Source organism: Callionymus lyra, chromosome 5, assembly GCF_982586985.1.
Source record: "Callionymus lyra chromosome 5, fCalLyr1.hap1.1, whole genome shotgun sequence".
Taxonomy (NCBI): domain Eukaryota; kingdom Metazoa; phylum Chordata; class Actinopteri; order Syngnathiformes; family Callionymidae; genus Callionymus; species Callionymus lyra.
Genome location: NC_141822.1, coordinates 7,087,067 through 7,109,679, shown reverse-complemented (window position 1 = coordinate 7,109,679; position 22,613 = coordinate 7,087,067). Strand labels below are relative to the sequence as shown.

The 22,613-nt window shown below is 36.9% G+C and overlaps 3 protein-coding genes across 3 annotated transcripts; 1 reads left to right on the top strand and 2 right to left on the bottom strand.

The window, feature by feature from the left end:
* Positions 1-1,777: 1,777 nt before the first annotated feature.
* grp (gastrin-releasing peptide) lies at positions 1,778-3,873 on the top strand. The gene is made up of 3 exons (XM_087790375.1): positions 1,778-1,934; positions 3,498-3,733; positions 3,802-3,873. Exons 1-3 carry the CDS (start codon positions 1,787-1,789, stop codon positions 3,871-3,873), a joined length of 456 nt encoding a protein of 151 aa, XP_087646501.1. The 5' UTR covers positions 1,778-1,786.
* A 2,156-nt stretch (positions 3,874-6,029) lies between these two features.
* On the bottom strand, positions 6,030-8,295 carry rax (retina and anterior neural fold homeobox). Its single transcript, XM_087792415.1, has 3 exons — positions 8,042-8,295; positions 7,668-7,903; positions 6,030-6,584 (listed from the first exon to the last, which is right to left on the bottom strand). Exons 1-3 carry the CDS (start codon positions 8,292-8,294, stop codon positions 6,165-6,167), a joined length of 909 nt encoding a protein of 302 aa, XP_087648541.1. The 5' UTR covers position 8,295; the 3' UTR covers positions 6,030-6,164.
* A 4,150-nt stretch (positions 8,296-12,445) lies between these two features.
* Positions 12,446-17,769, bottom strand: cplx4a (complexin 4a). Its single transcript, XM_087792414.1, has 3 exons — positions 17,606-17,769; positions 16,931-17,018; positions 12,446-12,701 (listed from the first exon to the last, which is right to left on the bottom strand). The coding sequence occupies exons 1-3, from the start codon at positions 17,767-17,769 to the stop codon at positions 12,474-12,476; spliced, it is 480 nt and encodes a 159-aa protein (XP_087648540.1). The 3' UTR covers positions 12,446-12,473.
* Positions 17,770-22,613: the final 4,844 nt, after the last annotated feature.

Here is a 22,613-nt window from a genome sequence, read left to right as displayed (position 1 = left end):
ACACATCACTACCATCTAGTAGACTCTGAAGATAATGACACTGTTTCATGAAGCTTCGTCAACACATCACTACCATGTATTGGACTCTGAAGATAATGACACTGTTTCATGAAGCTTCATCAACACATCACTACCATCTAGTGGACTCTGAAGATAATGACACTGTTTAATGAAGCTTCTTCGACACATCACTACCATCTAGTGGACTCTGAAGATAACGACAGTGTTTCATGAAGCCTCATCAACACATCACTACCATCTAGTGGACTCTGAAGATAATGACACTGTTTCATGAAGCTTCATCAACACATCACTTCCATCTAGTAGACTCTGAAGATAATGACACTGTTTCATGAAGCTTCGTCAACACATCACTACCATGTATTGGACTCTGAAGATAATGACACTGTTTCATGAAGCTTCATCAACACATCACTACCATCTAGTGGACTCTGAAGATAATGACACTGTTTCATGAAGCTTCATCAACACATCACTACCATCTAGTGGACTCTGAAGATAATGACACTGTTTCATGAAGCTTCATCAACACATCACTACCATCTAGTGGACTCTGAAGATGACGACAGTGTTTCATGAAGCCTCATCAACACATCACTACCATCTAGTAGACTCTGAAGATAATGACACTGTTTCATGAAGCTTCGTCAACACATCACTACCATGTATTGGACTCTGAAGATAATGACACTGTTTCATGAAGCTTCATCAACACATAACTACCATCTAGTGGACTCTGAAGATAATGACACTGTTTCATGAAGCTTCATCAGACCATCACTAGTAGAAGCATGACAATCCAGTGTAGAAGCAAAAATGTACACAGAAATTATTATTATTTCTTAGTACTTCGAAAATATAAAATTATAACGATAAAGATTTTAAAATAATATATTTTTATTCATCCACGTTAAATAATAGTTAACATCAAAAGAGTTACAAAATACGTAAATAAGTAAGTAAGTTATATTTATAGAGTGCTTTTCCAGACCAGGGTCACAAAGCGCTTAAACAATCAAAACAATACTCAAAAAAATATAAACTTAAAATGTCAAGACAACAGCGAGACAAACAAAGGAGTCTCAGAAAATCAAGGAAAAAAAAATAATCAAATATAATATTGATAATACAAATCTCGCTGATGAAGAACAACAATATTTAAGAATTTAAGAATTAAAGTATAATAATTAAGTTTAAAAAAAAATAATTCTTTACGCAGATCATATAAACATATTTAAATGTAACAATAATTCGTAAATTAACCTTCTTCTTTTTTATTTGATCTTGATAATATAACAACTTGTCTTCTAACTTAAGATAAATATTATAACTTCCAAAACATCTACAAATATAATCTTCTAAAAGATACTAATTATCATTGGTTTTGGTTCTATAAAAAATATATATATTCTTGTTTTTTCTTTCATTGCGGGCTGCAGCTCACCTGCTTAGAAAAGGTGTTAACGTCACGTGATGACGTTGACTCACCCCCCCTTCCGGACAAACTTCCCTCGTCATTAATAATTATAGCTTTGATATTAGTTGTCATCATCTCTTATCAACGACCTCCCTCGACTCCTTGTCTTCTTTATTTATTTATTTATTTTCTTTAGATCGCCACCTCTGACGCACGAGGGTGGGGGGGGGAGGAGGGGGAGTTGAACTTCTGCGCAGCTTCATCAATAAAACGGGATCGTTGAAGGTTCACCAAAGTTAAATTGAGCTGATTCTCTGGTTGTTCCGCAGATTTTTTTTTATTGAGAGGATGGTGGCTCTGTGTCTATGTCCGTCGTGGATGTGGCGACTGGTGTGGCCACTTGTTGTCATGTTGGTGACTTTTCCAAGTGTCTTCCTCTGCACCGAGAATCCTCCTCCAGAGAAGATGTATCCTCGAGGAAACCACTGGGCTGTGGGTGAGAAGAAAAAAAAAACAACCTTTAAAAACTTTACTTCATCTTATTTTTCTCAGAATCCTTGTGTGATTTAACACAGGATTTATTTTTTGTGGAGGCATTACAGTATAACATGAGTAAATAAAGTAAAGAGATTAATTTAATACAATATATGTAAAATAAAATCAGATAAATTACCATCAGACGAAATAATGTTTGATAATAATAATGATAAATACAAAACATTGAATTTAATTGAAAATAATAATAATATTATAATATTTAATAGTGATTATATTGCTTGTTATTCTTAAAGGTACTAAATGTAATTTAAGCCCAGATTAAACTACCAAATAATTATTGATTTAATTATTGATTATAAATGAAATTCACTAGTTAGTTGTGTTCATGTTAAGAGTAAGTGTGTCTTATGTTAGCGTATGATTTGATGTGAGCCAAACACAATTCGGAAAAAAAGAAAATCCAACATTGCATTTGTTGTAGCGACTGTTGCTTCTCCAAGAAATAAAGATGATTCTTGCGTAACAGAAAGAAAATCTCTCTATAAAACCACTGTAGCTTTGGAATGTCTTCATCTGTTGTGGGAATTCATCCTTGGTGGTACGACTTGACTCAATATATTTCAGTAGGTAATACATTGAGGTACTTTCACTATCGAAATATATACATTCAATTATTCTGAGGCTCATTGGTATTATTAGATACATCAAAATGTGATTCATTACTAATTAATTAAAGTTATTTTAACTTTATATCTCATTTAAAATCTGTAACTTGTTTGTTTTTTGAAATTTGCCTTTTTGTAAAATGCTTTTTCTCGTGTGTTGGTCTTCCTGGTCTTGAGTTTTCGGGTGAAAAGTTGACATTGATCGAGTCTGGTGAATCGAATAATACTACCAATACTAGCACTTTACATAGACTTGATGTTTCTTTATTTATTGTTTTATTGTCTCTTGGAACCACTTATTGTTCTCATTATAATTTTTGATTTGCCTTGTTTATTTAGATATTTTATATTTTATATTTTTTTCCCCTTAGTAACTATACTTCGTCAGGTTTAAGGGTTCAATGCAACAGTTATTCAGTATAAAATACATTATTATAAGACAACATGAGCTTCATCGAGCAAACATAAGTTATCTAGAATAAGACAAATAAAAAAAGTAACATAAAAACGTTGTGTTAAAAAAGTGTTATCCAAAGTAAATGATTATGATTATTGACTAATGCATTGGTAAGTACCTGTTGTTACTGAGGAGAATTTAAAAATGAGCTAAATTTCAAAGCATTTTACATAAAAACAATGTTAACAAAACCAATCTTTTGGGAATGGCCTGAAATTCTAGCGATGGTCTGATGAAGCTTCATGAAACAGTGTCATGTTGTTCAGAGGTCAGTAGGTGGCGCCATCAGATTAAAAATGACGTTTCATTAGAACAGTTATTCAAAACAAAGGAAAAATACTGCAGAGACGCCATCTAGTGGACTCTGATTGTAGTGACACAGCTTCATGAAGCGTCAATCGAGCAACAGTATGAAATTCTTCTCACGTGCTTTTTGCAGGTCATCTAATGGGAAAGAAGAGTATCGGGAATCTGCCTGGACTTCGGGACCAGACCAACACCGACTATCTCACGTCATCAGAGTCAGAGATGTCGGAGCTGCTCACCATCAAGCATCTTCTAGAAGCCCTGATGCTTCAAAAGAGCCACAAAGAGACGACCCCGGCGCCGGACAGGAGGCTGCGCTGGCTCCGCAGTGGTTGGAGGGAAAAGGCTGGAGACGATTACCTGCGAGAGGTCGGTCTTTATCATCGCCTCTTTCAACCCTCCATCTTTCTCTTTTAACCTCAATCTCATCCCTGTAGATATCAGACCTTCTTCTGCTGATCATGAAGCAACAAGGAAGTGGCTCAGCCATAGTACAAGATGAATACTGACACCTGTTGGGTTTTTTTCAACACATGTTACGCTGTAGAAAGACCGGAACCTGTTTTAAACGTGTGTGACTTTGAACATGTTTTGAATGTATGCTGTAACAAGAGTGTCAATAAAACCAACCTGTAAAAAAAACAAAAAAACATTGTTAAAACGGTGTATTTCTTTGGTTCTACCAGCAGGTGGCAGCGTTGCCCACGTAATGAATAAACATAAGATGAACTCGAGTCAATTTGTGAGATAATAGTTATTTGTAGATCTTTTTTTTAGACTAAACATTAAAAATAACCCACGAATTTTAATATGTATTTAACTCCCGAGTGAGGGTTAGCATGTGTCTTACTAAAATATAGTGATGTCAAAGATCTTAAATACATTTGTTTATTTCTGTAATTAATAACGAGTCTTTAGATATAACTATAGGGTTTTGTTTTCTCTGAATTTTTCATTTTTAGTATTTATTGACCCTCACCAAGTTTTGAGTAAATATAAACAAAATATTAAATTAAAATTGTATTAGATTTTTTATTTATTTATTAAAAAGGTAATATAAAATACAATAACATGCCTTATTAATGTTATATTCCTTCCTCGTATTCGTACAAAATGTGACCCCTAACTAAATGCAAATCACCACCAGCGCTATAAAAAAATTAAATTATATAATAATAAATGCTAATAGTAACTCTCTTCTTCCTTTAAGATTTGAATGATGATGGATAGATGAGGGCCATAATGTTTACCCAGAGTTTAGCAGACCAGAGGAGATGCCAATTGAAAAACACACACTCACACACACACACACACACACACACACACCGCTTAAGGCGGAGAAAAAAAAAGTTTTCTCTTCTACTCTCTCATTTGTCTCGGCTCACTGGCGAACAATAGAAGTACAGCCACTTTCACTCCAGCTTTACGAGTCTAATCCCACAAGGGAATGGGAAGATGTTTACAGGAGGAAATGAGGAAGTCATTCTGTGAGGAAGTCCCGGAAATAATCGGTGGTTAATTCGAACAACAGACCTGAGAACGAGTTGTTTTTTTCATTTCACTTATCAGAGTAATCCGCCTGAAAACTTCCCGAATAAATTGTATACAAACACAAACTTAATCTAAATTAATATTGCCTTCCGAAGATCGATCCTGGATTATTTATTTGTATCTTAAACTCAAAAACAAACTCAGACCGTATTATAAACCTTTGTTCTGCATTAAACGGACGCCTCACTGCGTTAAGTGTAGCTACATTAATAATTTTAATAATAATCATTTTATATTTATTTATCAAACAAGGTACTTTCTTGATCTTTTAATTCAGGATGATCGCGTTATTAATAATAATAATGAAAAAAATTGAGCGCCATCTGTTCAGAATTTTGCTTTTTTTAACGTACCTGGCGTGTTCATTAATTTGGCCACTAGAGGCCGCCACTTTCCGTTTTTTAACACGCGCAGTTATCGATAAATAAATAAAAAAGTATTAATTACGATTGAATATGAACTTTTTGATTGGGAATATCACTGTTTCGTCAGGATTGGGCGCGTGGCGAGAAGGAGAACAAAACAAACAAGATTTTACAGGTAAATGAAAAGATGATAAGATAACGAAGACGTTTATAGATGTTGTCAGCAAGGAAAGTTGTGACTAAAGAGACGATGATCGAGACTGGAGAAGGTGGAGGAGGGTCGGGAAATAGAAGGATCAGGAGAAAGATGGATCTTTAAAACGAGTAAAATGAGTAGATGATAAGGCAGCTGGGAAGTGAAAAGCGATCGAAGAAAACAACTTAAAGAGATAAACAAGCGATAATAAAAACAAGATAATCGTCGTGTTTGCGGTTTTGAATAAGTGTTAAATAATGTTGATGTGAATTGAAAATGACAAGTATATATATATAAACATATCATGTCAATTTATTATTTAAATGTAATTGTTAATAGGAAAAATCAGAGCAGGTTTTCAGGTAAATGTTTAGTTTACATGGAGTTTTATTGTCACAAATGTTCAATCTCTGAAGTTCTGGAACAAAAAAACATCGTCACAAAGGAATCACGGGGTTTTTTAAATAAATAGATGCGGTCAGTGTGGCTGCAGTGTCGAAGTTTATACTGGACAAAAATAAAGGATTGAACGTAGAAAAAAACACAAAAGGATGACACAGATATGAGTCAGGCTGGAATATACTTTTAGGCAGCAGGGAAATAAATGATCGGATTTTCAAATGAAGTCTTTCTTTTTTTTTTCAGTCTTAAAATCCCATCATCTCGAGTCTTTACTTTCCAACAAGGATCACCACGTCTTCCCAATAGATTGAATGTGTTCCTTGGCCTTCATCCTCAGGGAGGCGATACTGGAGTTCCTGGGATCCGCCGAACACTGATAGGTCGGCGGACACATGGAGCGAGGCAGGTGCGGAGTGTGTCCCAGTGCAGGGGAGCTCAGGAAGGGAGCGGGGATGGATGGAGGAGGCGAGGAGGTGTAAGTGCCGGTGAGGCCCGGGGAGCCTCCGAGGAAGCCCGGGAGAGACTGCAGGGAGGTGGAGGTGGCGAGTGGCGCGGTCAGCCAGGGGTCCAGCTGGAGTCCGGAGCCCAGATTAGAGGCAGGAGATCGGCTGAAGGAGAGCAAGGAGGAAGTGTCCTGGAGCTTGATGGCGCTGACCTCAAGCTTTTCCTGGCGACGCCACTTGGCCCTGCGATTCTGGAACCACACCTGGAAAAAATAATAAAAATAGATACTTACAAACAGCACTTTTTTGGTTCTATTAACAAAATAAAATAAAAACATTGAATGAATTAACTATGATCTGTTATTAATTGATCCAACTGATATTTTAAGTTCAGTTTATTTTATATTTAAGTTTATTACGTTTTAATTTAGGGCCAAACAAATAGTTGTGTTATTCAAGAAGAAGTGAATTAAACTTTAGCCAAAAAAAAGTTGTAAAAAAAACAAAAACAAAAAAGCAAATAATTGTAAACAGATAATGCAATATAGATGTGTTTGTACTAAAATGAATCAACTTAAGGTTCTGCTTTTACCGCTTATAAGTTTGAAATAAAAAATAAAAAAAACGTCCATCAGATGATCAACTTGGATTTAAGGGCTTTATTTTTGTCACTTTTACTTAGCGATGTCTCATTTAATGTATTCATCCATAAACTATATTTAAAACGAATTAAATAAAGCAAAATAACATTTAATTCAAAATGTATTTTGATTCATCGGAATAAAACAAATTAAAATATATATCGTGATTTATTTAATGCGTAGTTGATTCTCCTCATTTTAATTAAATATTTCCTTAATAAAGTTCAATAACATGATTTATCCAACAATATTTAAGAATTAAAAATACTCTTTCCTTTCTTCTAACTGTTAGTTGTGTGCTTAAATGGAATGGTTAAGTCATTTGTTTATACAATTTTAGATGTTTGAAAATTATCAAAAGTAAATTATTCATGTGTTTTAAACTGAAAGTTTTCAATTGTAATTATCGTATTATTATCCATGAATATTTATTAATTTATTATATTATAATAGATTTTCTTTATTCTACCTTCCAATAAACGCCTTAAAAATCGCCTTATTCTAAATACTTTTATTTAAATTACTTTTCTTTCATCTAATAAATTACATGATTATATTAAATAAGGTTTTGACACAAATAATTGTGTAAATAAAGTAATATAATTAAAAAGAAAACGAGATTTGTAACGTCTACAGTAGGCTTTTAAATATATATTCATTTGTTTTCATTTGGTTCCGTCATAAAGAGAAATGTGCTGCTCGTACCTGGACTCGAACCTCCGGCAGGTTGACTTTCAGCGCCAACTCCTCGCGGCTGTAAACATCCGGGTAGTGAGACTTTTCGAACGCGCGCTCCAGCTCGTGCAATTGAAAAGTGGTGAAGGTGGTTCGATTCCTGCGGTGTTTCTTCTTCGGGTTCTCGTCGTCGGACAGTTTCCCGTCCCTCTCAGGTGAGTCCGGACCGTCCGCACCTTCGACGGTGCTGCTCGGACAACAAACACCTGCGGACACAAAAATAAAAAAATGAATACGTTTGAAAAATGTAAACTTTTTCTATGCATCAAATCAAAGAAATAGTTGTTGAGGATCATGATTAAATAAATAAAAAGTTGTATTTTTAAATTTCGAGAAGAACTTACTTTCAAAACTTTCCGCGTAGACACCGTTCTTCCCGGGGGACATCATCGCGGTGCGTTCAGGGTCCTTCGCCAGGATCTTCCCGGAGCAGGTGTAGGAGGCGGATCTGTGGAAGATGATGTCTTCTCTGAAGCCCAGGATCGCCTCGATGCTGTGGACCGTGGCCGGATTGACCGGACTCTGGACGGAGCGCGCGGGAGGAGACAGTCTCTCCTCCATCATCCTCAGCTGAGCAGGGGCCCCCAGGAGCCACATCTGTCTGCGACGAACAGCGTCGAACTTGACAAGCCTTGTGAAGTTGATGTAAATTTTTTGCGGAAAAAGTGCTGTCTCGACAGTGGCGCATCTCCAGAGTGGGCTTTTTAAAGACCCCAAGGCTGAAGACCACCTGCTCTTGTAGCCCCCCTCCTCCCCTCCCTCGCTGCACGTCACCGAGGGGACGTCCTGGTGGATTTGGCCCTGGATTTAGGGAGCAAGACTGTGCGATGCCTAAACCCGACTCCGCCCCATCTCAAGTGCATCGACTTACATCAATCTTAAAACCATCTTCCTCCAGATGTCAGGCTGTTGGGGGAAAAAAAAGAAAAAAAGATTACGCTCTTACAGATTATACGGTAATAAAAAACATAAATCACAATTACAAGATTTATGGTAAGTACATGGATTGAAAAATGACGGCTCAACATTTAATCAAAAGTGTGAATAAATTGTTAAAATAGAAACTGTCTTCTGACAAATGAACCAAACATCACTTCCTTAACTACCCATTAACTAACCATTAACTAACCATTAACTATCCATTAACTAACCATCAGGACGTGTTCCTTTCGCTGGTAAATCCCAAACAATAACACGTTTGCGCTGTTACCATTTAACGACAAACAAAGATCGACAGCAGTGAGTTAATCCTTCTTAAGGGGATTACATTATTTTACTCAAAAGAGTTAAAACGCCTAAAACTATTTAGCTTTCCTAATTACAGAAGGTGACTTTATCCTTTGTTTGCCCGAGTGACTCAAACTGGACCCGCTTTAACTTCTTCAGGAGTTTAAACAAATCTTTGTTTTAAAAAGAAAAAAAAAAATGTTACACTTTTTGGGGCGTTTCTTTTCGGACAAAAGTCATTTTAAGGATATCCGAGTGTGTGTGTGCTGATATAGATGGAAAAAATAAAGGAGAAAAGGTACATTTAAATACTTATAAATAATAATAATAATAATAATAATAATAAAGAAGGAAATAAAGGGAAATAAACTAAGAAATGTACCATAATATATTAACAAACTGATGAAACAATAGAGTCCCACTCAAGGTTTAATCAGTCGATCAATAACAATTCAAAAGTAATTAAAAATAAATTAATAAATATATATATAATATTTACTGTTACTATATTAGATATTCCTTTGTACATTTCATGTACATTTACTATTACTATACTCTACGATTTATACAACTATTTACACAAGTACAAGTATTTAATAAAAATTATATATATATATATATATATATATATATATATATATATATATATATATATATATATACATAAAACTCAAAACAAAGAAGATAATAAAGTGAAATAAACTAAGAAATGTACAAAGGAATATCCAATATATTAACAGTAAATATTATGTGTATATATATATATATATATATATATATATTCTTTATTTCCTTCTTTATTTTATTTTAAACTATTTTTACATTTATACTATTTATACAACTATTTATACAAGTACAAGTATTTAAAGGTACATTTTCTCCTTTATTTTCCTTTTATATCAGCATATACTGTATATACTGTATATATATATATATATATATATATATATATATATATATACACAGTTAATGTAATAAATATAGAATATTAATTAATATATCTAATATAAATCTAATAAAGATGGAAATAAAGTGAAATAAACTAAGAAATGTATATATAGTATATATATTGCTTCTCCAACTTTATTGCAGTATAATCTTTGTTATAGAATTAGTACTTCTTGATTGTATTTGTTAGTTGTTCCCTTCAAACCTTTTCGCCCTCGCTGGTCTTCACTGTCTCCTTAAATTGGTCGCACACTCGTCGCACACTCGTCGCACACTACAACAACACAAACCGAAGTGAGGCCACACGCTGACCTTGTCACGACTGATCCTATTAGATGCTAATCTTCGGACTCGACGAATCCATGGCTGCTTCAGTTGGACTTGATGTTGGAATTGCTGACCCCCACCACGTCCATCCTCCAGTTGGCATCTAATCGCCCAAGTGTGTGGATGATTCCTCATTAAATTAAGACCTCAACACTTGCTTGCTGCGTTAAATGAGACGCAGGTAGTCTGGATTAAAGACATGTTTAATGGCTCTCCGACTGAGTTTCAGGGATTTTTAAATCCAATTAAGCAAATGAAATGTGAGCAGAGTTTAGTCGGATTAATACTCTAATATGTTGTAGTGCATTTTGGCATTTTTATTGCTCTTATTGAACATATTTTGTCACTTTATTTGAAGTGATATACAAGTGAAACGTTTAAACAAACAAAAAGAAAAGTTCTATAATAATCCTCTAAGAGAAAAATAAATCCCACCACAATTTTAATTTTAGTTTAATATAGTTGTCCAGATTTTAATAGTTATTGATTGAATTATTAGCCCTTGATGTGTGACTCTATTGTATCATCAGTGTGTGTTTGTACAAAACTCTCTTTTCATTGAAATATTGACATTAGGAAATGATCTTAAGCTCCGCCCACTGAAGACACTTTAATTCTCTGGAGACTCATTGTATAAACAAAGCCATGGCCGTGATTACAGCTGGTTGGAGGAGGAGTGAAGCCATTATTACATCGTAATGGACTCTCGTAACCTCTCGTTCGCCCAGATTTAAGAGCAACTTTTTTAAGTTTATAAAGAAGACTTAAACATTTCAAACATGAGAGTCAGGAGTTGCCCTCTAAATGAAAACCTCTCAAGATGAAGTGGATTAGTTGGGTGATTTCTTTTTTTAAATTAAAGATTTGAAAGGCTAAACAACTCCCAATGATAGTCTAGGTCAGATCTGAGCAAGTAGTGGCCATTTGCCTTTATTTCTGTGGCCCTCATCAGGTCGAATTTAATATAAAAACGAATTATTTTATTTTGTATTTATCTCCATTGTTCATTACTAGTCCCTTTTCTATTATTTATGAATTTATGGTTTTCGTTATAGGACTTTTTTCCTTCACTTTTGGCAAATGTGTGAGTATTTATTGCCCCTCAAATAGTGATGTTACATAGAATATTAGAGGAGAGTGCTTTTAGATAAAATACAAATCAGAGTTTTTTTAAAGTTTTTTTTTTTAGCATTTTTCCGCCTGTTTTTATTATTGATTGTATAATTTCCCATTCTCCAGTTTGGCTTGACAGCCCGTCACACCAGCCACTGTATAAAATGTGGCCCCCGAAGACAATGAATCGCTCACTGCTGGTCTAGATGGTGATTTTTCTTTCATTTTCTATCACTTACTTTCTTCTCGGGGTGCTGGAGGTTATCTCAGCTACTCGGGGTAAGAGGCAGGGGAAAACACACTGATACCTAGTACTCAATAAATCTTTCCTTTTCGGACTGTGGAAGGAAACCGGAGTGTCTGGAGTAAACCCACACTACACGGCTGAACCAGCAACCTCATTGCTATGAACCACCCAACAACTACTACACAACCTTGCAAACATTTTGGCTACGTTGTTGTTTTTTTTTACTGTTAAATCATCATTTAAAACAACACATATAATAAATATGGGAAATGTTCAAACTGGATTGATGCTCAAAAGATTTCACAAAAGAGATCATGAATGTGTCACGATCGGGTTACACACTGTGTCAGTTTAATGCACACAAAAACACACACTCACCAGGTCGAAACGTTTGAAATGTTTATATATTCATACGTTCATAATCTGTACATTTATTTTTGTTGTACGTTAGTGCAAGTACGTCTGTGTGTGAATATTCACATGTCAGCGGGTTTAAAGTTAAACACATGAACAAAAATCACTATATAATTATTTATCGTCAACATCACATGAAAAAGAAAATCTAACGTACCAGAAGGAAAGTTCTTAACCAGGAGCAATTTTCCAATAAATGTACAGTTATTAATGGATGTTGGAGCGAGACATGAACACAGCCTTATCTCTGATGAAGAATTTTAAACGGTCTTCTTGAAGAAGGTAGGCAGAGGAAGAGTAAAGGCTCAGGGTCCATCTCTACAATATCAGGGAGGACGTGTTAATTATGTTTTAATTACCATCTTAACCGGAGGTTTAACACAGAGAGACTGTTCACTGACAGCAGGAACAGTTTAACAATTAAAGACTCTTCCCAGAGACTGATATTCATTTCCCGATCGGACATCACCCCCCCGCCCCTCCGCAACCTCATGAGCCGTTCACATGACGGAGCACTTCTCCTCGGCTTTGGTCTTCAGCTCGGTGACGGTGGCCGAGGCCTTCTCCTTCAGCTGGTCCATGTCCATGTTCTGCAAGTTCTGAAACTGGCCCATGATGGAGTCCTTGCCCTCCTCCTCCGTGGCGTCCTCGTCGACCATCTTCAACAACTCCTCCGGCACGTCCACGTCGTCGCCGGCCATCTCGATCATGTTCTCGTCCTGCTCGCTCTGTGGAACCGGAGAAGAACGTTCAGGTCAGAACACCAGAAGGGTTCCATGTAGCGATGCGCTGATGAAGCTTCGTGAAACACTGTCATGTTGTTCAGAGGTCACTAGGTGTCACCAATGATTTTTCATTAGAACATAAGATAATGACTCTGTTTCATGAAGCTTCATCAACACATCACTACCATCTAGTGGACTCTGAAGATAATGACACTGTTTCATGAAGCTTCATCAACACATCACTATCATCTAGTGGACTCTGAAGATAATGACACTGTTTCATGAAGCTTCATCAACACATCACTACCATCTAGTGGACTCTGAAGATAATGACACTGTTTCATGAAGCTTCATCAACACATCACTACCATCTAGTGGACTCTGAAGATAATGACACTGTTTCATGAAGCTTCATCAACACATCACTACCATCTAGTGGACTCTGAAGATAATGACACTGTTTCATGAAGCTTCATCAACACATCACTACCATCTAGTGGACTATGAAGATAATGACACTGTTTCATGAAGCTTCATCAACACATCACTACCATCTAGTGGACTCTGAAGATAATGACACTGTTTCATGAAGCTTCATCAACACATCATTGGTTCCATGTTTTCGATGTCCAAGTGTGTCCATGTAATAGAATCTCCATCATCGTCACCAAAAAAAAAAATCAAACAGTGACCGCAATAAATGAGGACAGCAGTAGTGGTTCCAAACCCCCAGTCAAGGGTCCGGTACCAGTCCTTTCAATTTTACTGGGCTGCACAAAAGGTTAAAAAAAAGTATATAATTTCTATTCTGTTGATTATAACTGTCTGAAATTATTGTATTTTCGGTTACGTAACGTTAGTCTGCAACTGTTGAAACATCAAGAGTATCGTTTCAGTAAAGTTTACCCAAATAATAAACTTAAAAACTATTAAAAATGAGTGAAAAACAAACTTTATATGATTTATTTAACTGTTTTATATCTAAAGGTTGATCCTTGGATATTTAAGGTGCCGCAGAATGTCCTTGGTTCTGTTTTTCTATTGCTAATTTTGAGTGTTATATTATTTCATTCTTTTATTCTGCACAGACACCACAAAAAATCCCATGTTGTGTTTACAACAAGTAATTTATATTTGTAGAGCGCTTTTTCTGACCAGGAAAGTGCTTAAACAATCAAAACAATACACCGACATGTATTTAGGTAAAATACATTAAAAAAAGATATACAATTATAAATACTGTTCGCAGGAACAGCTTTATTTTGGTGGTGTTCTGTGCTACCATCTGGATCCAGTAATACTTTGAAGGATTTTATTGCATTTTCTATTGTGTGTGTGCTGCAAGTGACTTCCCCATCAGAAGTGGTCCTTTTTTTTCACTACAGACAATGGCTGCATTATATAGTTATGGACCAAACTTTGGATAAAAAAAGAGAAAAAATTAAGTTTTTTTTTCTTCATTTTTACGAGTTTACAGGTTTATTTTTGGAGTAAACTCGACTGAAACAAGTGTCTTAATGAGTCAAAGGTCACGTGTTACCTTAGAGAAAATACTATATTTTTTCAAAAACAAAAACCCTTTGAGACAGTAATAATCAATACAACAGAAGTAATATAAATACATAACACTTACTACATAATAAAAATAATATTGTCACCATTACTGCTGTACTATTGAGCTGATATTTCAAATGCACAAGGTGATTGAAACATGATAAAATGAATGAAAAATAAGTCCTATTGGGTGAAGAATATGGCAAGCAGAGGGTTGCGCTCTCTGAGTGCTTTTCAAGTTGGCGTTGTGCAAGACTTGCTTGAGTATTGTGTGTTCTCAGCAGTACAAGGTTGGCCACACTTTACTTTGTTCCCCTAATATCTTCTGGTATAAGGTATAAATTGTTTATATATCATATATTGTATATCATTAAATAATCGTTTCAATGCAGGATTATTCATAAGAAATGGAAATTTTGTTATATCACATTGTCCTAAATTTACACCAATGTTTTGTAAATAATCATCATGTCTTTACACAAACAACCCACACTTTATTAATGAAGCTTCTCTGATACAAACACACACTTCATCACGTGATGTTGCATAATTGTACCAGCAGCGTTAAATCACATGTAATCACTTAGTAGCTGGTGTAGTCATTCTGTGACCACTTTAAACACCAATCTGTGGGATTATCTCGGACCTGCTTGAGCCGTCCTCACTGGATCCCAGCGATTGTCTAAAGATATCTTCTGTGTGGAAACACGACATGGAATGTCTTGTTTCGCAAACGACTTTGTTTTCAATAAATGGCGGCGACGAAATGAAAAGAAACCACAGAAACGACTCGTTTATTGTTGTTTCGCCGCTGAATATTTTCAAACCGTGAAAAATGTAAACATCATTCACGGAAACATAATTAGTTACGTTTGCGTGAGTCCATTGTCACTTCACCTCGCTCACCTTTTTGAAAGGAGAGGTGAAAAGAAACAAGAAAGTGTCGCACAATTAGCAGAGATGCCTTCATTAGCTTTTGTTTGAATGAAAATAATGATGGAAAGAACCACCAGTTTTAATGAAAATAAACCACTAACACTATTTTACATTTAAAAAACGAACCTACCTTCTTGGCGCCTTCCATTACAGCAAGTTATTCTGTGTCGGTTCTGCACACAAGTCCACCCAGTAAGCCTTGTGAGGAGCACTCGGTGTCGGCTAATGCGCCTCCGACACCTGGTGAGTGGCTTTTGACTTTGTGCGACTCAAGGTGCACCGAGGAGGCATTACCCATGATTCTCAGGCCCCAGTCTCTGCGTCTAATCTACTTGCACGACCGTCGCTGCCAAACTCTGCTATTTCTGGACATCTTAAACAAATACTGCCGTTTGTTGATGCGGCTACGCGGACAAAACACACGATAACAGTCGTTCAATTCGCGATATACGCAAAAATATTACACTGTTTATCAGATATTTACGTCTGTTGTGCTAATCCTGGTGTGACAGCGGGTGCAGGTAACATTTATGTTACTTCCTAAGGTAGTAAGCTAATAAGCTAGCATGCTATCATTCCTATAAGGACATTTTCATGTCTCTTTTTTGCGTTTATTTTTATTTTACGCTGCTTTTTTTAACATTACAACTATTTTTAAATAATATATAACAATATGAACGATAATAAAACATCTGTTTGTGTCTGCATGTGCAGCTATAACTACTTATTTTCTAAAAGTGGGAGTTTAGTAGTGATAGGTTGATGAAGCTTCGTGAAGCTTCATGAAGTACATCACTAAATACTACTAGTGCCAACATTTTAAGTTTCTTAAGAAGTAGTACTATTCAGGTTTGCATCAGCAACAGTTTTACTGTATGAATTTGACATGAAGTTGTTGCTACAGATCGTTGTTGGTCTTTTTATCATTTTTTTTATCAACCATTCAAAGATATTTTCAGTCCGACCTTCTAAGGTTCATCTTGTGAAATCATTCACACATTTTTTTTTTGTATCTAAAGATGCCTGACTCGACAACTTGAGAAGCTTCAGGAAACTTTTTATTTAACTTGGATCTTTTGTGTTGTGAAAAAAAATACATAGGAAATGAGAAAATCAAATTCAAAAACTTAGCAAGTTTTTTAAATTATTCCAATGGTGGTAATAAACATATTCTTGTAGAAGATTATAAAAACAAGATTGTTGCCTTAATATAAGTATGTTTTCTAAACCAATTGTAAGATCTATCGACTCTTTTTTTTTTACTCACATTATAAACTAGCTTTTAACTTAAATACTTGCTTGGATTTCAGATTTTAAATGTACCTTTTCTTTTTTTTAATGCTTAAATAAAACTGAAACTTTGTGCTTGCATATTAAGGTTACTTTATTTAAAAAAAAATAAAAAAAATATTAGAATTAAAATAAATTATATTCATAAATATACTTATTTAAAAAATCTTTTTGATTGATTAAAACATCTTTAATTTAATATGAAAACATAAAACTCATATTTTAATTAGAACCATGAATCAGATGTTTTAAATGTAATTTATATATATTTTTGTACTTTTTGAATTATTAAAGAATCCAGTGAGACAAAAATGTTCCAGTTAAGGTTGAGTTTTTTTGTGTTTTTTTGACTCAACAAATTAACATTTTATTATAGATGTTAAACTAATGCTGATGAAGCAAAAGACGCCTTTTTTTCTACAGGAAAACATCACGTTTTGTGTTTACTGTACCTTTGGCAGCCTGTACTTTTCTCTCAGACACACTCTCAGCGTCGCTCGCTCGGCCTTTTTGTGCAGGAAGTCTGCGTCTCTTTCCATCCTGACAAACAAAACCAAGTAAACAACACAATTCAAATTGAAACAGAACAAAAATTGAGCCGAGGATTACAAGATAGTACAGTCACAATATTTTTTATTCAGAAAAAGAATGGAAAACAAAATCACTTCATTTTTTTTTCAATGACAGATTATATCAACAAGTGTTTTTATTTCAGTTTCCCAAAGGTGACGCATCAACTTTTCCTCCGTCAGGGATTATTTAGAGTCAAGATTTTCTTTTAAAAATCAGACCAACCAGTTCAACGATAAATGTAAAAAAGACAATTGTTTATTTTTTTTTGTAGATGGTCAGTTTGGCAAAGGTAGATATTTGAAGATAGTACTGACAGGTATTAGCATGATGTTGCTATGTGTTAGCTTCTGACCTCAAGGGTATATTTTTACTTAAATGCTCGTGATGTTTTTTGATGACATTTTAGGTATACGTTGTTTAAATGCACAGAATCACGTGGGATTAGATCGTTTTTTGGGGAGGTTAGGAGATGCTTTGAAAGTGAAAGCTGCACGTCAAGGTCAGATTAAGCCGTGTTGACCAGGCCCGACGGCGAGAGTTGGAAAAACACTTACTTCTCCTCCACCACCTGTTTCTGGTACTCTTCATACTCCTCCCGGGTCATGCCCGCCGCCTTGGCCGGATCCGTGGGGGCGGCCTCCTCTTCCTTGTCGCCGCCGCCGCCGAGACCGATCCCTGACAGGGGGTTCCCGATCATGCTCTTGATCAAGAAAGCCATCTCGAGTCAATCTGCTGGATTATAATTTCAAGCGTAGATGGAAGATACTCCTGTATGGACCGGTTGTCAAAGGCGCTGGTAGCTCTGGAGCTAACCTGCTGCTGGACGATGGCGCCAAGGACACACTGATGACACACAATCTCTCACACACACACACACACACACACAATGTTTTGCAGGGGCCATAATCTGGATTTAATCCTCCCTGCTCCACTATGTTAAGAGACAGATGGCCTGTTCACCATCAATGTTTTTGACATCAGACCTTCATCCACGTGGTTTTCTCCACTTTACACATCAAGAATTTCAAGTGTTTCTTCGCCAAAAACTAGTGGATTTCCTAATAATACTGCTTCCAGAAATGGCAGTTTAGGGTTTGCACGTAGAGCGTCCGCCCCCTTAATCATATTATCCAGGCTGGCTCCGCCCACTCGCAGATTACTCCACTGCCGAGGAGAGAGGAGCGGGATTACAGGCCTGTTTATCCGGGTTGAAGCCGCCCTCCATGCCGTGCTATTGTTGCAACGGAGAATAATGACGGACAGATGAGAGGAGGATGAGGAGGAGGAGGAAGAGGAGGAGGAGATGTTGCTTCCTCTTTTTCAATGTCAGGTCCACAGGCGGCGAGGAAGCGAGCCAACGTGGAACATCAAGGCCAGAAAAGAGACAAGCAGCCGAAGGGGGATGTTGAAGATTATAGTCACTCTTTTATTTATTTATTAATCTAACGAGTTCAAGGAGTGAAAAACATACAATGATAAATTTTTTTAAATCCAACTTTTTATGATCTTAAATATTATACATCACTGAAGGTGCATCTTTATACACGCGTGGTGGCGCAGTGGTTAGCTCGATCTCCTTACTGGCGTCCTGTCCAGGGTGTCCCCTGCCTCTAGCCCTATGATACTGGGATAGGCTCCTGTCTCCCCGCGACCCCAGTAAGGGATAAAGCGGTAGAAAATGAATGAATATTATACATTTTATCACTGAAGGTGCATCTTTATACACGCGTGGTGGCGCAGTGGTTAGCTGGATCTCCTTACGTCAAGAAGGTTGTTGGTTCGGTTGAAGGCCGAGCAAACTTGTCACCTTTCTGTGTGGAGTTAGTATGTTCTCCACGTGTCGCGTGGGTTTACTCCGGGCACTCCGGTTTCCTCCCACAGTCCACAAACATACAGAGGTTGATTGAGAACTTGGGGAAATTCTCCGTCGGTATGAGTGTGTGTGTGAATGGTTGTCTGTCTTTGTGTGTCTATCCCAGTTTCTACAGGCGAGAGGCGGGAGGGACACCCTGGACAGGATGCCAGGGTCTCCTCCCCCGCCTCTAGACTACAGCCAACCCTACACGGGAACAAGCGGCAAAGAAATTGAATCAAGGTGCATCTTTGAAATCCTCTCTTCAGATCTAAAGACAGGCCTCAGAACATAGAATTTAAATAATCAATCCATCACTAATGGAGCTGGGGTAAAAAAACAGGTTTTCCTTTACTTGAAATGTTACGCTTTTTTAAATGGTGAATTTTATTCCCGACTAGCTGAGATATAAGATACAAAACCATGAAAAGTCATAAAGAAATAGAATAATGCAAAGTCAATGTAATTTAGTTTTGAATATTTTATCATCTCATGAACTTAAGCATAACGTAATTTTTCAGGCAATCGCGAGATTCCCAAGAAAAAAAAACGGCTCAGATGCTGCTAAGAACTAAAAGAAGGACAAAAACAAAGTTTAAAACCTTCCTTGGAATGAGTTTTTGGCATTTGTGAACAGCCAAAAACCAAAGATCATCGTAGTCCAGACAAAGATCAGTTAAATGTGGTCCTTTTGAGTCCAAGAAGATCTTTGTAGAAACTGTGAGCTGAACCAAGTATAAATATAGATTAGTTAACAATTTGTACTATATTTTTAGAATTTTACAAGTTTATGAAATTTACCAAGTTGTGTGTAAATGTAATTTTTGACTCCTTTGAAAAAGACCACAGATGGTTGAATAAAGCTTGTATTAAAACAAAAATATCAGGTTTTACTTTTAAGGTGCTTCGGAAATTACTTCAAAACTTTTGTGGTTATTGACACTTTGACACTCTGTGCCACAGTTTTGTGATAAGGGTGGACAATAATATTACTTTTAAGAAGTTTACATGCTTTAATTAATTGATTTGAATGGATTTTTTTTTGCAATTAAAAAGGTGCCTTTTTATTTAATGAATAAGTGAATAATAAAAAACCTAATATGTTACGTTTAAGGACTGAAATATAATGGGTTAAATATTGTACTTATGGTAAGAAAACACTCAGGGAAAGGTAAATAATCTTCCATTTTAAAGGTGATAAGAGCCATAAATGTCAATTTTGTATAATTTAATCAGGTATTTAACTTGCCAAAAATTGCAAATCCCTAATATCCGTTTTGCTGTTTATTGAATCAGTTTAAAACATTTCCTCATCAATTCTATAAATAATCCATAATATCATTTTTAATCCCATTAATCCTCAAAGTATATATTCAGACTGAAATAGAATTGGTTAATTTAGCGAGATGTGAGTACTTTTCAATCAAAATTGGTATTAAAGACTAATGGGGGGTATAAAAAACCCTGGTACGTGCCTATTTATATTACATTTATTTGTTCATCACTGTGCGGTATCTTGCTGCAACAAGAACAGACTGCAGTGGATTATCTGTTCTGCTGAGAAGGTTCCAACCGTACCCACAACTCCGAAAACACATCAACTTCCCAAAACAAGTAAACAATATTTTGGACAACGTTTACTCCATACACACAAAGCTCGTCCGTTCCCCCATCTTGGAGCCTCAGGACCACACCACTGTTATGCTAATGCCAGCAAACGGGCCCCTGGTTAAAGTCAACAGACCAGCTAAAAGGCAAATTTGCGTGTGGCCTGAGGGGTCTACAGAAGCCCTCCAGGACAGCTTCTCCACCACACACTGGAGCATGTTTAGAGAAGCAGCCACCTTCAACAGACCTCCAAGAGTACACAGAGTCTGTTACATGTGGAAGTGCATGGACGATGTCACGGTCGCCACAACCATCTCCATTCGGGTCAACCAGAAGCCATGGCCGACTTCAGCTCAGCAGCTCATCCTCAAACTGGCTGTTGGACTTCTTGATGGGGAGACCACAGACGGTACGGGTCGGCAGTAACACCTCCAGCACCATCACACTGAACGCAGGGGTCCCCCCCCCCCCAAGGATGTGTGCTGAGCCCCCTCCTCTTCACTCTGCTGACCCACGACTGCACCCCATCATCCAGCTCCAACCTCTTCTTCAAGTTTGCGGACGTCACGACTGTGGTGGGTCTCATCAACAACAGCGATGAGATGTTTCTACAGGAGTGAGGTCAACAGGCTGACCACGTGGTGCAAAGACAACAATCACCACCTGAACGTGGAGAAGACTAAGGTGGTCATTGTGGACTCCAGGAGAGTGGATCCCCAGCATCCACCACTAACTATGGATAAAGATTCAAGGATGGTCACAGAGTTGTTTCGAAGCCACTCCTTTTGTTATCTTAGATGTGTGTTCTTAGGGTCATTGTCTTGTTGGAAGGTGAGTCTGAGGTCCTGAGCACTCTGGAGAAGGTTTTCTTGCAGGATATCTCTGTATGGCAGCATTCATCTCTCCTTCAATTGAAACTAATCGCCCAGTCCCTGAAGCTGAACAACACCCTCATAGCATGAAGCTGCCTCCACCATGTTCACTGTTGGGATGGTATTGTGCAGGTGATGGTGTCTCCACAGAAACCTCTTAGGATTGAGGCCAAAGAGTTCAATCTTGGTCTCATCAGACCAGAGAATCTCATTTTTCTCATAGTCTGGGAGTCCTTCACATGTTTTTTGACAAACTCTATGCAGGCTTTCATACGTCTTACACTGAGGAGAAGCTTCTGTCGGCCACTCTGCCATGGAGCCCCGATTGGTGGAGGACTGCAGTGATGGTTGACTTTAGGGAACTTTCTACCATCTCCTCACTGCATCTCTGAAGCCACAGTGATCTTTGGGTTCTTCTTCACCTCTCTCACCAAGGCTCTTCTCCCACCATTGCTCAGTTGGGCTGGACGGCCAGGTCTAGGAAGAGTTCTGGTCCCAAACTTCTTCCATTTAATTATGTAGGCCACTGAGCTCTTAGGAACATTGAGGGCTGTGAGCTAAACACAGCTGGACTCAATGAAGGAGTATAACCATCTCCAGGAGGATCAGAAGAAATGTGAGTTAAATATGAGTCACAGCAAAGGGTCTTGATGCAAAAATATCTACATTTCTGTTTTTTTTCCTGTCAAGATGTAGTGATGATTGCAATCAAACAAAGGGTGAAAAATCAAAAGGGGTCTGATTATTTATCATTTTTGGTTCAAACTGTCTTATTAGCAAGTGTTCGCCAACCTCTAGCCAGGATCGAGTACCGATCCTTGAGGCATCCCATTGTATTGATTACTACTTAACCCAACTTAATTTATGTCTTCTTATGTTTTCTCTGAAGCAACATTAGCTTGTGGCTCTAGACAAAAAAACAAAAATGATATATTGGAAAACCTTGTTGAAGAAAAACTTGTCACAGCCTTTTGTAGATTCAGCGTAATAGTGAAATGTATTTTTCATACACTCAAATCTTGGGTTTTTAGCGGGGTTCTGACCATTTTTTATTTTTCTTTTCTGTAATATCTGATGGTTGGGTTGTGTGATGCTAACATTAACTGTGTTGCAAACAAATATTTTGTGGACCGGCTTACACAGGTTAAATTGAATTTAAAAAAAAATTAAAGAAGTTTTTGTTGAACAGAAAAATTGGAAGTTCGAGAGCAAACATAAAGAGCAAAATCA

Excerpts from the sequence above, each read along its gene's own strand:
- grp (XM_087790375.1), top strand. The coding sequence starts at position 1,787 with ATGGTGGCTCTGTGTCTATGTCCGTCGTGGATGTGGCGACTGGTGTGG. Across the intron at positions 1,935-3,497 it reads AGGAAACCACTGGGCTGTGG|GTCATCTAATGGGAAAGAAG; the intron begins GTGAGAAGAAAA and ends TGCTTTTTGCAG. Across the intron at positions 3,734-3,801 it reads GAGACGATTACCTGCGAGAG|ATATCAGACCTTCTTCTGCT; the intron begins GTCGGTCTTTAT and ends TCATCCCTGTAG.
- rax (XM_087792415.1), bottom strand. The coding sequence starts at position 8,294 with ATGTGGCTCCTGGGGGCCCCTGCTCAGCTGAGGATGATGGAGGAGAGA. Across the intron at positions 7,904-8,041 it reads CTACGCGGAAAGTTTTGAAA|GTGTTTGTTGTCCGAGCAGC; the intron begins GTAAGTTCTTCT and ends TTGTGTCCGCAG. Across the intron at positions 6,585-7,667 it reads TGCCGGAGGTTCGAGTCCAG|GTGTGGTTCCAGAATCGCAG; the intron begins GTACGAGCAGCA and ends TATTTTTTCCAG.
- cplx4a (XM_087792414.1), bottom strand. The coding sequence starts at position 17,769 with ATGGCTTTCTTGATCAAGAGCATGATCGGGAACCCCCTGTCAGGGATC. Across the intron at positions 17,019-17,605 it reads AAACAGGTGGTGGAGGAGAA|GATGGAAAGAGACGCAGACT; the intron begins GTAAGTGTTTTT and ends TTTGTTTGTCAG. Across the intron at positions 12,702-16,930 it reads AAAAGTACAGGCTGCCAAAG|AGCGAGCAGGACGAGAACAT; the intron begins GTACAGTAAACA and ends CCGGTTCCACAG.